At 40.6% G+C, this 12032-nt stretch overlaps 1 protein-coding gene across 2 annotated transcripts; it reads right to left on the bottom strand.

Moving 5' to 3' along the window:
* Positions 1-1682: 1682 nt before the first annotated feature.
* On the bottom strand, positions 1683-5172 carry LOC121304951 (neuroglobin-1-like). Of its 2 annotated transcripts, XM_041236401.1 has the most exons (5): positions 4940-5172; positions 3589-3696; positions 3082-3202; positions 2525-2605; positions 1683-1872 (listed from the first exon to the last, which is right to left on the bottom strand). In XM_041236401.1, exons 1-5 carry the CDS (start codon positions 5149-5151, stop codon positions 1729-1731), a joined length of 666 nt encoding a protein of 221 aa, XP_041092335.1. In that variant the 5' UTR covers positions 5152-5172; the 3' UTR covers positions 1683-1728. The 2 variants fall into 2 exon arrangements, with proteins under 2 accessions (XP_041092335.1, XP_041092336.1); XM_041236402.1 differs by lacking the exon at positions 3589-3696.
* Positions 5173-12032: the final 6860 nt, after the last annotated feature.

The following is a 12032-nucleotide window of genomic DNA, read 5'->3' on the forward strand; positions in this document are numbered from 1 at the left end:
TTACTGTATTACACTTTGCTGTGAGTTTGCTGTGTGGATTTTATAAGGGATTTATAGTTTGTTGATTGTTTAAAGGGGGAAGGCAAGGTGCACAAACCAGTGCTATTTCAGTGGTGGCTCTAAACGAGGATAGCAATGCAATGAATCAGCATTATATAAAGGTATAAAGACGCCAATGGGCAATGTTCAGGTTGAAGTCACTACCTATAATCTATCTGTTACAGTTAAAAGTTAGTTACAGTAACTTATTAATTTGTAAAAAAAAAAATTACAATCACAGAGATCACAGAGTTCCCAGTTTATATTGACTTTTTTTGGGGGGGGGTTAGCTCAGGCTGTAATTACACCAGTGAGTGCTTTCTGAGTACGTTCTGCATCAGGAACAATCCTTTTTATATGCTTCACTAAAAGACATGTACGTCACACACAGTTAATTGAACAAACATCTATTCAAATCTATTATTTTAATATCCCCAGATTCTAATAATCTCAGTGAGGTAACCTAGTCTCATCCCATGTGGATAAGGGACACAAGAATGTTACGCGTGATGGGAAGGCTGTTGATTATCCAGTTTGTGTACTTTCTCCAAATTTAGAAACTTAAATACAACTTCAAAACGTCTGGACTAGAAGTCTTTCTCAATGTTTTGAATAAAAACACTAAAAGAAACTTCATAAATTCAATGGCAAGCGTTTCCACTAGAAGTCTTTCTCAGCGTCTTCAACAAACAATTCCAGTAGAATTCCTGTCATTGAGTTTATCAGTTCTCTTTTGTTCTAAATTGAACACTTACAAGGTCTTTACAGTTACGAGTGGACTTTTCTCCAAACGTAGTAGGATAGGCAGAGGAACCGACGGACAGACGCTGACATACAAACAGCAACACAAGACAAACAGACAGCATTCAATCATTTCATTCATGGTCTTTGCCAGGTAACAGAATCACAGTTTATTATTATTAACATCATCATCATCCTTACAACTACTGCTCATAAAAAAAAAAGAATACATTTGGATAAACATTTACTCATTTGAGTTAGCAGCTGCACACCACTCTCTAACTTCACACTTACTGAGCTCAGCAAAGCTGGACACAAGAACGCGAGAAGGTTTACGATAGAGAGAAGGCCGTTTGACCCAACTGAGCTTACCCGGTTCCAAGCAGCTGCTTGATCCGTTTAAATCTCTGTTGTTTTCCAGGTTGCAGCGGTGGGACTACAAGAGCCTGGGTCAAGCAGACCTATTACTGAGGGATCAGTTCATTTTGGGACAATGCAGTGCAGTCCAGGACAGTGCAGTGCGACAGGTACTAAAAAGACAGATGCACTGGGTCGGACAGACTCTCTTCTGATGATGTGAAGCGTGAGGCGATTCTACTGGAAGAGGAGACTCTAAAACGAAGGTCCGGGACTAGACTGGGTGCTGATCCAAGTGTGATCTCACCAGTACCGTCAGCAGAGTGCATTGTCCAATTGGCATGGGTCCATTTCATCTGCCACACAGCAGCTGGCTCCGGATCCATACCCCCCCCCCCCATTTGGGGGGGAGGTTTGGGGTGGGGGTGATTGGGGGGGTCTGTCCACCTGCCCACCCTAGACAGGAAACCGACTGGGCTGCAAAGCTTTTTAAAAGCGCCCTGGATCCCTGCTTGTCGGATTTCTGGAGAGTGACCCTTATTGCGGAATACCCCCCCACTCCCCGGCCCCCTTCTCTGCAGGAAGGGGCGCTCAGACTTTATTATGCACGGCGCCAGTAACCTCCGCCCACATGGACGGCGCTTGGGTCCCGTAGCTCGTTTTGTTGACCCCGTTCTTCCTCTCCTCTTCATGGTAGCCCCTTTTCATCACCTCCGTGAGATACAAAAACAGGCTCTGAAACAAAATTCATAGAAATTCCGATTCAATTTGTATACACACATTTTAACAAATATAATAGCAGATCAAAATAAATTGCACGATAAATGCACGATTAGTCACATATACAAAATAATGCAACTTTGCCATACCACCCTCTGTAAACAGGGTAGCAAGGTAAAGTTAACCACTATGATTAATTGATAACAGATAACAAAAGAAAAAAAAAAGTTTCTAATTTAACACGTATGTCATATTAAAAAGTGTTATTATAAAAACTAAAAGATGCGATTTATGTCTGTAGTGCATTAGCGAAATATCTTTCCTCACAAAATGTCGCTTTTAATAAAAATTCGGACAACATTTTTAGAGTTTAATACAGATTACTATGTTTTACAATGTTATGGTAAGCAACTCTCCTTCCAGTGCCAGAATCCCTAATCCCCCCCTAATCTTATGCAACGCTATCAAATTTATCATAAGCGGCAATTAAAAAATGCGGCAGTGAGAATCTAGCCCGTGTCGTTTAATTGTGCTTATTTAACGACACACGAGATGAGTGACAATATGTGCAATCCTGTTTTGCGTCGTTTTCAGTTCGGTTTATATGTTGACGCTGGTGAAGAGCCAAACGGTGCATCACACGGCGCTTCTGCTATTCATCAGTTACCTGCCAGGACTCCTCCACTGCTTGAGTCCAGTTCTCTTTTACAATCGGTTTCACCGCACTGATAAACTGCACCCCAACATACTGCAACAAGCACAAGACAACAGCAAACAAAAATAAGCGATTAGTCAGTTCTGCTGCTGTAGAGTCGCACAATAAGCCCTTAGTTTTACGTCTGTCAGCTTTACAATGCTTTACCAGACCTCTCTGTGCTTTACAATGCTTTACCAGACCTCTCTGTGCTTTACAGTGCTTCCCTATGCTTTACCAGACCTCTCTGTGCTTTACCATGCTTTACCAGACCTCTCTGTGCTTTATGCTTCCCAATGCTTTTCCCTTATGCTTTACCAGACCTCTACTGTGCTTTGCTTTACAATGCTTCCCTATGCTTTACCAGACCTCTCTGTGCTGCTTACTATGCTTTTCTCCTTTACAATGCTTTATGCTTTACCAGACCTCTCTGTGCTTTACAATGCTTCCCTATGCTTTACCAGACCTCTCTGTGCTTTACAATGCTTCCCTGTGATTTTGTTTGTGTGTTTGGGGGTGATCGGGGGTACCTCATAGTATTTGGGAGGTGCGCTGTAGCGACAGTGGCTCCTGCCCAGCTCAAACGCGATCTGCTCCAGTTTATCTTCCTGAGACAGTCGGGCTACACTTTTCTCAATGAAGGACATCACCCTGAAAGAGAGAGAGAGAGAGAGTCTTTTTAGTTTAAGATGAAACCCGTTTACAGCCGATTTACAATCACTGATTATTTTTTGAGTGTGTAATGTTTTTTTTTGTTTTTTTTGGTTTGTTTGTTTTAATTTATTATATTTGATCTTCTCTGCGGTCTGGAATTGAACCGGCGACCCTTGGCACTAAAGTCACGCTACTGGGGAATCCCTCGAGTCCGCGTCTTTTACGCACTGTGCCTGTGCCTGTGCCTATTCCGTCAGTAGAGGTCATTCGTTGCAAGTGCAATAAATATAGCATGATTAAACAAACGGACAAGAACATCAAGGTAATCTAATATTGAAAAAACTGAGCAGAAGCTGTAAGAAAGGGTTTGGCGCTTCTCCTACCTGAGACCGTGTGCCTGCAGTTCCTTGCTCATCTTCAGCTCCTGAAGATCGTCGATCTCTCGAAACATGAAGAAGACATCCTTACACTCGGGGTGGGTCTCAAACAGCCTGCCGGAGGGGGGAGAGGCAGACCGGGAGAGCTCTTATTTTGCCATATTTCCCCAGACAGACGGGTTCGAATCCGACAGTGGGTCACGCACCACTGCCTGGTAAACACTATCTGTTCAGTTTGCAAGCGCGTTAACGAGCAGGTTTGTGCTGCTTATTTATAGCGGGCAGCGTAGCCCGGGGCTCTGTCTTCTATTGCGGTACAGATTGCTGTGTAAACAATCCGTTTCTCCAGATCAGTTTGCATTTTTGTATCGGGTGTTTGATCGGTTAAAATGACCCACCCCACCTTTACAAATAGCCTTTGGGGTTTTGGGCGGGGACGCCCAATTTGAGAAACGCTGCTATAGACTATAGCACAACTCTGCAGTGTTGAGGTCTCTATCCTATTTGCGCTTTATACAGGTTTGCCGTTTTATCTTTCTGTAGACCAGAATAAAGCAAAACAAACAAACAAACAAAAGTAATTGCATTAAAAACCACAAACAACGATCGCAAAACGTCATACAACCGGGGAGCAGTATAGTGTGAAAACGTAATGTCAAAATAATGACTGTCGCTCTCAACTCGCACAGAAGTGTCTGCATTACCGTGCGTGCCACAGTTTTGCAAGTGATTGCACCTCACTTCACTGCACTAATGCTCGTCCTGTTTTTAACCCCGCGTTTGTCACACAACCTCGATTATGAGGTTTAGAAGCTCAATCGACCCCCAACAATCATCTCCTTTGTGTTCGGAGCTGTGATTTAAAGTCTTTAAAAAAAAAAAAAAAAAAAAAAAAAAGTTTTAAAAATCCATAGCTTTTAAAAACGTCTGCAATCAATCAATGAATTTATCTATCTATTATTCCCAAGTTATGGTACGTTTTTCATGTATTTAAATTATAAACATTTATTGCAAAGATGTGTGCATGTGCAGGCAGGCACACAGACGGCTGATTTATGTACACATTCTGAATGTGAATGAGACATGTGTGCCCTCGCTCGCAGCAATTTAGGAATCTTTAAAACAATTGTTTGACTTGTTTATAAAAGTCATTTTTATAAAACTATATACATATTTTATATCCCCTCTCCAAATGCAGTCATTCATCACCACCATCATCATCATAACAACAACAACAACAACAACAACAACAACAACAACAACAACAACAACAATAATAATAATAATAATAATAATAATAATAATAATAATAATAATCTACCACGTTATTTTAAACGCAAATTTCGCATTCTCTTACCTGATAAACATGATAATCCCCACTCTCGCAATGTCCTCGTGAAGGATTTTCCAAGATTCCCGAATTAAATCTTTCTGCGCTTCAGAAAGCGGGAGGGGCGCCGATTTCAACCGGTACCCGGTCCCAGTGACAGTGTCTGATCCGGATTCGTTCGCCTCTGGGGCGGTTCTGCTCCCGGGGTTCACCCCGGGCCCCGATAGCGCACAGCCCATAGTCACACAAAACAAAAGCGCAAGCACTCCCTCTCGTCTCAGCAGAGATATATATATATATATATATATATATATATATATATATATATATATATATATATATATATATATATATAAAATTGGCACACGTATCAACGCAGATACAGTGAAACGATAAAAATGTGACTTGTTAAATAAATTGCACAGCCTCGGGGCTCCAAGTATCTGTTGCGTTGCCAAATTATTAAAACACATGAAAAAAAAAAAAAAAAGAAAAAGATGAACATATGTAAATATAGCGCTATCGTTGTAAACAGCCTGCACCGGACGAATTGAAACAGACTATGCCAGTTTTATTGCGATGGCGCAATTCAACTTACATTTAAACTGTAGCTCATACTTGTAAGCTAGAGGCTGCTTCAATTAAACCAGATGCACAAGTTATATTAAAGCAAAAAACACACTGTGCAGCGCTGTAGAAACGGCACAGCTAGTAATGACACATGACAGCTACAATGCAAGACGGAGCAAGTTTTCTCTCTCTCTCTCTCTGCTAGTAAAACGCACTGCTGTGTGAATTCTGCTTTGTGCGTCTCCAACGGTACACCGCGGGTCCTAACCTGCGCCGAGTTCTCAGATGCAATGAACTGATATTCTAAGAAGCCTATTAAACTGGAACCAAAACGGTCATTTTGCTGAGAGGCTAGCTTCGCAAGGCACTGTTCTTTATACTCAACAGACCTTATACTATTCAGTGCAGGAAAAAGCAGACTGCAATTCGTGCTGTCTGACAGTGAGCGAAATACACTGATGAAATACAGAAATAAGTGAGTGTTGCTAACATTGCGTCAAAAGACTACGACGCAACTTTTAACGCTTTCCCTTGACAAAGGTTTGCTAAACATAAAAGCTGAGCAAACATATTTTCCAAAACACGGGGGGAGGGGAAAAAAACAGAGACGGCACGATTGTACCAACAGATTTTCAACAGGGGCAGGTTAATTATACTCTCAACGCCCTCCGCGAGTCCTGCTTATGATTGATTTAATTGAAAGGCCAATTGATTTTCAAGTTAATTAACAGCCGAACTGACCACATTTCAACAGTCTGGACTTCCTTTTAACTGGAAAACAACGAGGCACTTGTAGTCGCAGTGTAATGAAAAACAAAAACACAAAGGAAAAATAGCCAGTCAAGTTGAACTTTTTCTCGATGATATTTTACCACATAAAACTGTTATTATCTGCAAAAAGGTCCGGGGCCACTGCTAAATTTAAAACACGGAAGGATATAAGCGAAAAAAATACTACTACAGTATTTATAAATGACTAAATAATACTAAGATTAATAATAATACAGCGCGCCTATAAAAAAAAAAAAAACATGCTTAATTTATTTCAATATCACAATGCATTCATATTCTTTACGTTAATATCTGAATGTTGTTGAAAAAGTCATAAAACGTTAATCATTAATATGCGTTTGTTTAATTCTGAACGATATGAGTCTGAAAATATCTCTTGCCAGGAGACGACACGTAGGCGGTAAAATTACCCGTTAAAGACCTAACAGCAAAATGAAATCATAATGTTACTCATGCACAGAAACTCGTAAAATACAAGGCAGTGACATTTAGTAAAAGATAAAATAATAAAACATTATCCAGTCAGTATTCAAAATTGCAGAACACAGTGCTCTATAAGGCCCTAATGTCACAGTTCACTTGCAAATGTGATCTTTAGTTGCACACAAGCAAGTAAAGATCACAGATTAAAAAAACAAACAAATGCAAACAAAAACAAACAAACGAATCACAGTATCTAGAACTGCTTAATGATTAACAGTTTTACATTGCAGGAGCTGGTCTCGTTCGCTCTGTTGTTGCTGTATTTGTCTGGTGAAACTAGAAGAAGCACTGTATAGTTGCACAATAAAGACAGATTTCTGGGGGCCTGTGAGGGATCATCAAATAAATCCTAACTGAAGAAATGGGCTTTGTATCAGAAAACTGGGACAGAGTCTGAAATCGCGTGTGACGGTATGAGCATTCACTTATCACACACACACACACATATATATATATATATAGGGATTGTGTTACCCTTTCTGAGTTTCAAACAACACACAGAGGAAAAGGGGATGCAAGGGTTCAAATTGCAAGAGCCGACATTAAGCCTTGAATAGGCATTATAAGCATGTGAGACCAAATGAGACCCAATTAGTGACGTTCACAGTGGCTGCTTGGTACCTCTGTACTTCAATAGGTGGTGCCCAGCAAGCAGCAATACAAACATCTTTCTGAGAATCCTGCTTCTGAATCCGGGAAGAAATGGTCTTGGAAAAGGTCACTCCTATACTTAGTCTGGCACACAAAACCAAAACAGTCTTGACCTAAAATAAGAATTTGAAAATCACAGTGATAGCAAATCTGCAAGTGGATACTGAAAGAGGGATTGCATATTAAAAAGTGCTGCTTTCAAAGTTTAAACCGTTTAAAATGGAGAAAGTTCATTTTGGATGTCCCTGGACACTTTATTAAGATGTGTTCCTAGTATCGGGGCTGGCCACCTTTTGCCACGATCGCGGGCCTTGACATGGCGTGGACACCCAAACTAAAAGCTCAATGAAAGCATGATACAGTATAGGGAAGCATTGTAAAACACAGAGAGGTGTGGTAAAGCATAGGGAAGCATTGTAAAGCACAGAGAGGTCTGGTAAAGCATAGGGAAGCATTGTAAAACACAGAGAGGTCTGGTAAAGCATAGGGAAGCATTGTAAAGCACAGAGAGGTCTGGTAAAGCACAGAGAGGTCTGGTAAAGCATAGGCAAGCATTGTAAAGCACAGAGAGGTCTGGTAAAGCACAGGGAAGCATTGTAAAGCACAGAGAGGTCTGGTAAAGCATAGGGAAGCATTGTAAAGCACAGAGAGGTCTGGTAAAGCATAAGGAAGCATTGTAAAGCACAGAGGGGTCTGGTAAAGCATAGGGAAGCATTGTAAAGCAGAGAGGTATAAAGCATATGAAACCAAGATGCAAAATGTAAAATATTACCATGGGTAAGGAAATGCAAAATTACAGTGCAAATTCACGAACTTTCACAAGGGGCGCAGAGTACATATTTTATAAAAGGTCAAGTGCTCTTTATATCTTGCAGCCTTCTTTGTCTCTCTCTCTCACAGACACACACACATTTTCCCATTCCCCTCTCATACAGAGCCTCTCTCTCTCTCTCTCAAGCAGCTGACCTTTACAAACCTGGGGGCCCGCCTGCATTCATTAACACAAGAAGATAATCCGAGCAAAAGGTTATGCGCGGCGATGCCAGCAAAAAAAAGCGTAACAATGTTTTGCAAGCATCGCCCTGCAGCCCCAAAACTGTTGCATGACCATTTGGAACAGACTGCTGGAGTCTGTCAACACCACCTCCCGCTTGTTATGAGCACTTTCCCTGAAATGCTCCGACTGGAATCTAAAAGCCCCTCTGTGAGGGAACCAGATACCGGAGAACGGCAGAACTGCCCCGCCTCGCTGCCTTGCCCCCTCCTGTTCAGACTTTACAGCTGACATCCATCCCTCTTGTTATCACTTTGAAATGAGCCGGTGTGCAGTATACGCGCCTAACAGAAATTTAAACTAACTGGCCGAGGAAGGTGCCAGACACATATATTTCTCAGCGTGCAGGGACTCTGCCCTTGACGTTGACAACAGATAAACAGCGTGTCCAGGTAACAAGCTCATGCGCGTCTTATTAAACTGGAACCAGGAACGGATCACACTGCTGCGCAACGGGATCCCGGTTCGTGACTGCGGATAAAAAGTGTTATTTTTCCTTTACCTTCTCCTGCTCCCAACCCATCCTTTGAACACTAAAATGCATCAGCGAAAAAATAAATAATAAAATAAGTAATTATCTAATGCATAATGGCATAATCGCCTTTCAAACCTCACAGCCATTTCAGCGGCGCTGCAATTATCGATCTTAAAACCAGTAACTCGATACTTAAGCCTGGCACTTGGAAACAATTGAATATAATGTCAATAATCCTGATGTATTGTAAAGCGTAAGAAACTAAAAAGTTCAAGTGAGCAAGCTTAATAAGAGCACATAGCAGCTGGCTATTATCGTTATTATTATTATTATTAGCACACCGGTACTTATACTAGCGACGCGAGGTAGGTCGATGGTTATGCTCGATATGTGCGATTTCTAAGGTATTTTTTTCCCTCTTATTTTTATTTTTTTTGGGGGGGGTAGAAGCCCCTTTTTTCTACCCAGTGAAAGCGTTCCTGCTCTATAAGGGCTCCTGAGGGTTTGCCAATGACGCGCCGGTCCGCAGGGCTTGAAGCGAATGCCATTTGTGGAGCTCTGCAGACAACACGCTGGTGAAATTCGCAGTCCTGAGCCCTAGCTGAGAGCTTTCAGATTGCTTTCCCATCATTTTTCGACCCAGCTGAGGAAGGACTTTGTAGTCTGAAACGTCCTGATTCGATTTTTTTTTTTTTAAATCGATTAGTCGCATTTTTGTGGACCTGCGTTAGCTTTTCTTGTTTTGATTTTGCTTCTTCACATACACTGCAGTTTCAATTTTTAGAGATAGATAGAGATAGATAGATATTTGCTCAAAAGTAAACTCCCCAACATTTCGATATGTTTAACACAAGTACAGCCCAGTGAAATTATTTTTATTATTATTTTTATTAATAATTTTGCGTTTTATTTTTCACAAAAAAAACTAAAAATAAAAGTAATAGTATAGAATACACCAGGTTTTAACTACATATTTTTTTTTACAAACCTTAATCCGATTTGTAATTTTTTTTTTTTAATTTATTTATTTTTACATTTTGACAAACCGACCTTACACAGAAAAAATAATTTAGTTCCACTAATTTCTCATTTGCGGCAGTAACTGTACGTAATCAACTGCCTAATTACAGTAAATACTGCCCTTGTATATTAGCATACTAATATACAAAATATTAACAAACAAACCATGATAACTGGAATAAACTGCGAACGTTTCTTTCGACTCCCATTCCAGCCGAAAGTTGCAAAATCTGCATTATTTTGCTCGCATTGCCTGCAGCGTTGTTTGATTGTAATGCGCGGTTTGGCAATTTTGGAAACAATAATCTCTTTTTATTTATTTATTTATTTATTTTTAACCACATTTTGAATTCCCAAACGAATCGCTTCAAATTGTCAAAAGCTTGTCAGGCCTTCCGGGTCCCTTCAAGACCGTGTCTATGGTAACGGGCTGAGCCTTGTTAACTAGGCTGCAAGTGTTTAGCTGAAAGTATTTTTCTGTATAAACCTCGCCATTTAAAAATGCAATTCTAGGGTTGGTTTACGGTGATTTTTCGTGCTGTTTCTTTTCACAGATCCATGTTGTTTTATATGTTTCATTTGGTATTTGCGAAAAGAAAAAACAAACAAAACAGGGGTCTCTACACAAAGGCCTACCTTTCTAAGTGTGTTTCAAAACAAACGAAGGAGTTGCTTACAGGCTTTTGATGCCATGGTAACCACACACAGTTATTTCTATTTGAATCTGTTAAATGTGCTCGTGATAATAGTAAAATTATTAATATTTGCAGTAGTGCATTTAATAATAATACATTTGTAACAGTGAGAGAAAGGGTTAGGGTAACACATAGCCACAACTGGTAAATGCATGAGACTGTTGTGTCATTAAAAATTGTCATTAGAAACTCTCTCTCTCTCTCTCTCTCTCTCTCTCTCAATATCTGGGTCCTTCTACTTAGAAGAAAACAAGAGTGCTTTCTGCTTCTCGATTCTGCCCGTTGTCATGGCGACAAGTAATTGCACTGCACTCATTTATTTAGATCAAGCTAGTTTCTATTCCCTGGAACCGTTTTACACTACCGGAGCTTGAGTGTTTGTAACATTCCTATCATTATACCCCCAGTGGATTCAACTAATGTACCAAACCCGAAGCAATAAGAAACAGATATACAAGCCTGCCCTGCCCTGGACTGAGCACCTTTGCTCTCTCGGGAGTGAGGGAGCAGTTCAGTCTCTTTGCCTCAAGTCTGTACTGGACTGGACTGGAGGGAGCACCCTTTCTCTCAGGCGGGTGAGGGACGGAGGTAGAGAGCAGTTCAGTCTCCTTGTCTCAAGTCTATGCTGTAAAACACCAGAAGCATTAAAACATGTAAATTTCTGTGCTATAAACCCAGCCTTTGTGCATTAGCATGAACCCGCTGTTCCAAAAGCCCACCTGTATAAAAAGGAAACCTTTGAAGTTGGAATATTTTATACCAAACATACGTTAAAAGACAAAAAAAAAAAAAAAAAGCATGGCTTTGTTAATCTTTGATGTATAATGGACTACAGGGCAGTAAAGCATTCGGTTTTTTCCTTTCATAGTAATCTCATCCCTTAACAGTAACCCTAATCAGATACTACTTCTTCCTCTTATTATTATTATTACTGTGACGGACTGGTGTCCCGTCCAGGGTGTGGTCCTGCCTTGCGCCCTATGTCTGCCGGGTTAGGGTCCGGCTCACCGAGACCCTGTAAAGGATCAAGCTGGTTAATAATCGATGGATAGATTATTATTATTATTATTATTAGTAGTATTATTCCAAATCACAAAGATAAAAGATAAAATACTGCGTGGCCTGGGTTGTCAGTGCGCTTTCAAATGAAAAACAACAGGAGAAACAAAATATCAGTCTGTTTAAGCAGTTTTTTTTAAAGTTAATGAACGCAAGAGAGAGAGAGAGAGACGACAGCCGCCGGGATCAAATCGATCAGGGTTTTATTTCATTCACCGCCTAAATCATAAACAATGAATAAACAACGATAGCTAAGTGGATGAGTCTTTGCGGTGAAACGTTTGCCTCCACTCGGCGCAGTTCATCGAACACACGGCCACG

Source organism: Polyodon spathula, chromosome 40 (assembly GCF_017654505.1).
Source record: "Polyodon spathula isolate WHYD16114869_AA chromosome 40, ASM1765450v1, whole genome shotgun sequence".
In the NCBI taxonomy this organism is placed as follows: domain Eukaryota; kingdom Metazoa; phylum Chordata; class Actinopteri; order Acipenseriformes; family Polyodontidae; genus Polyodon; species Polyodon spathula.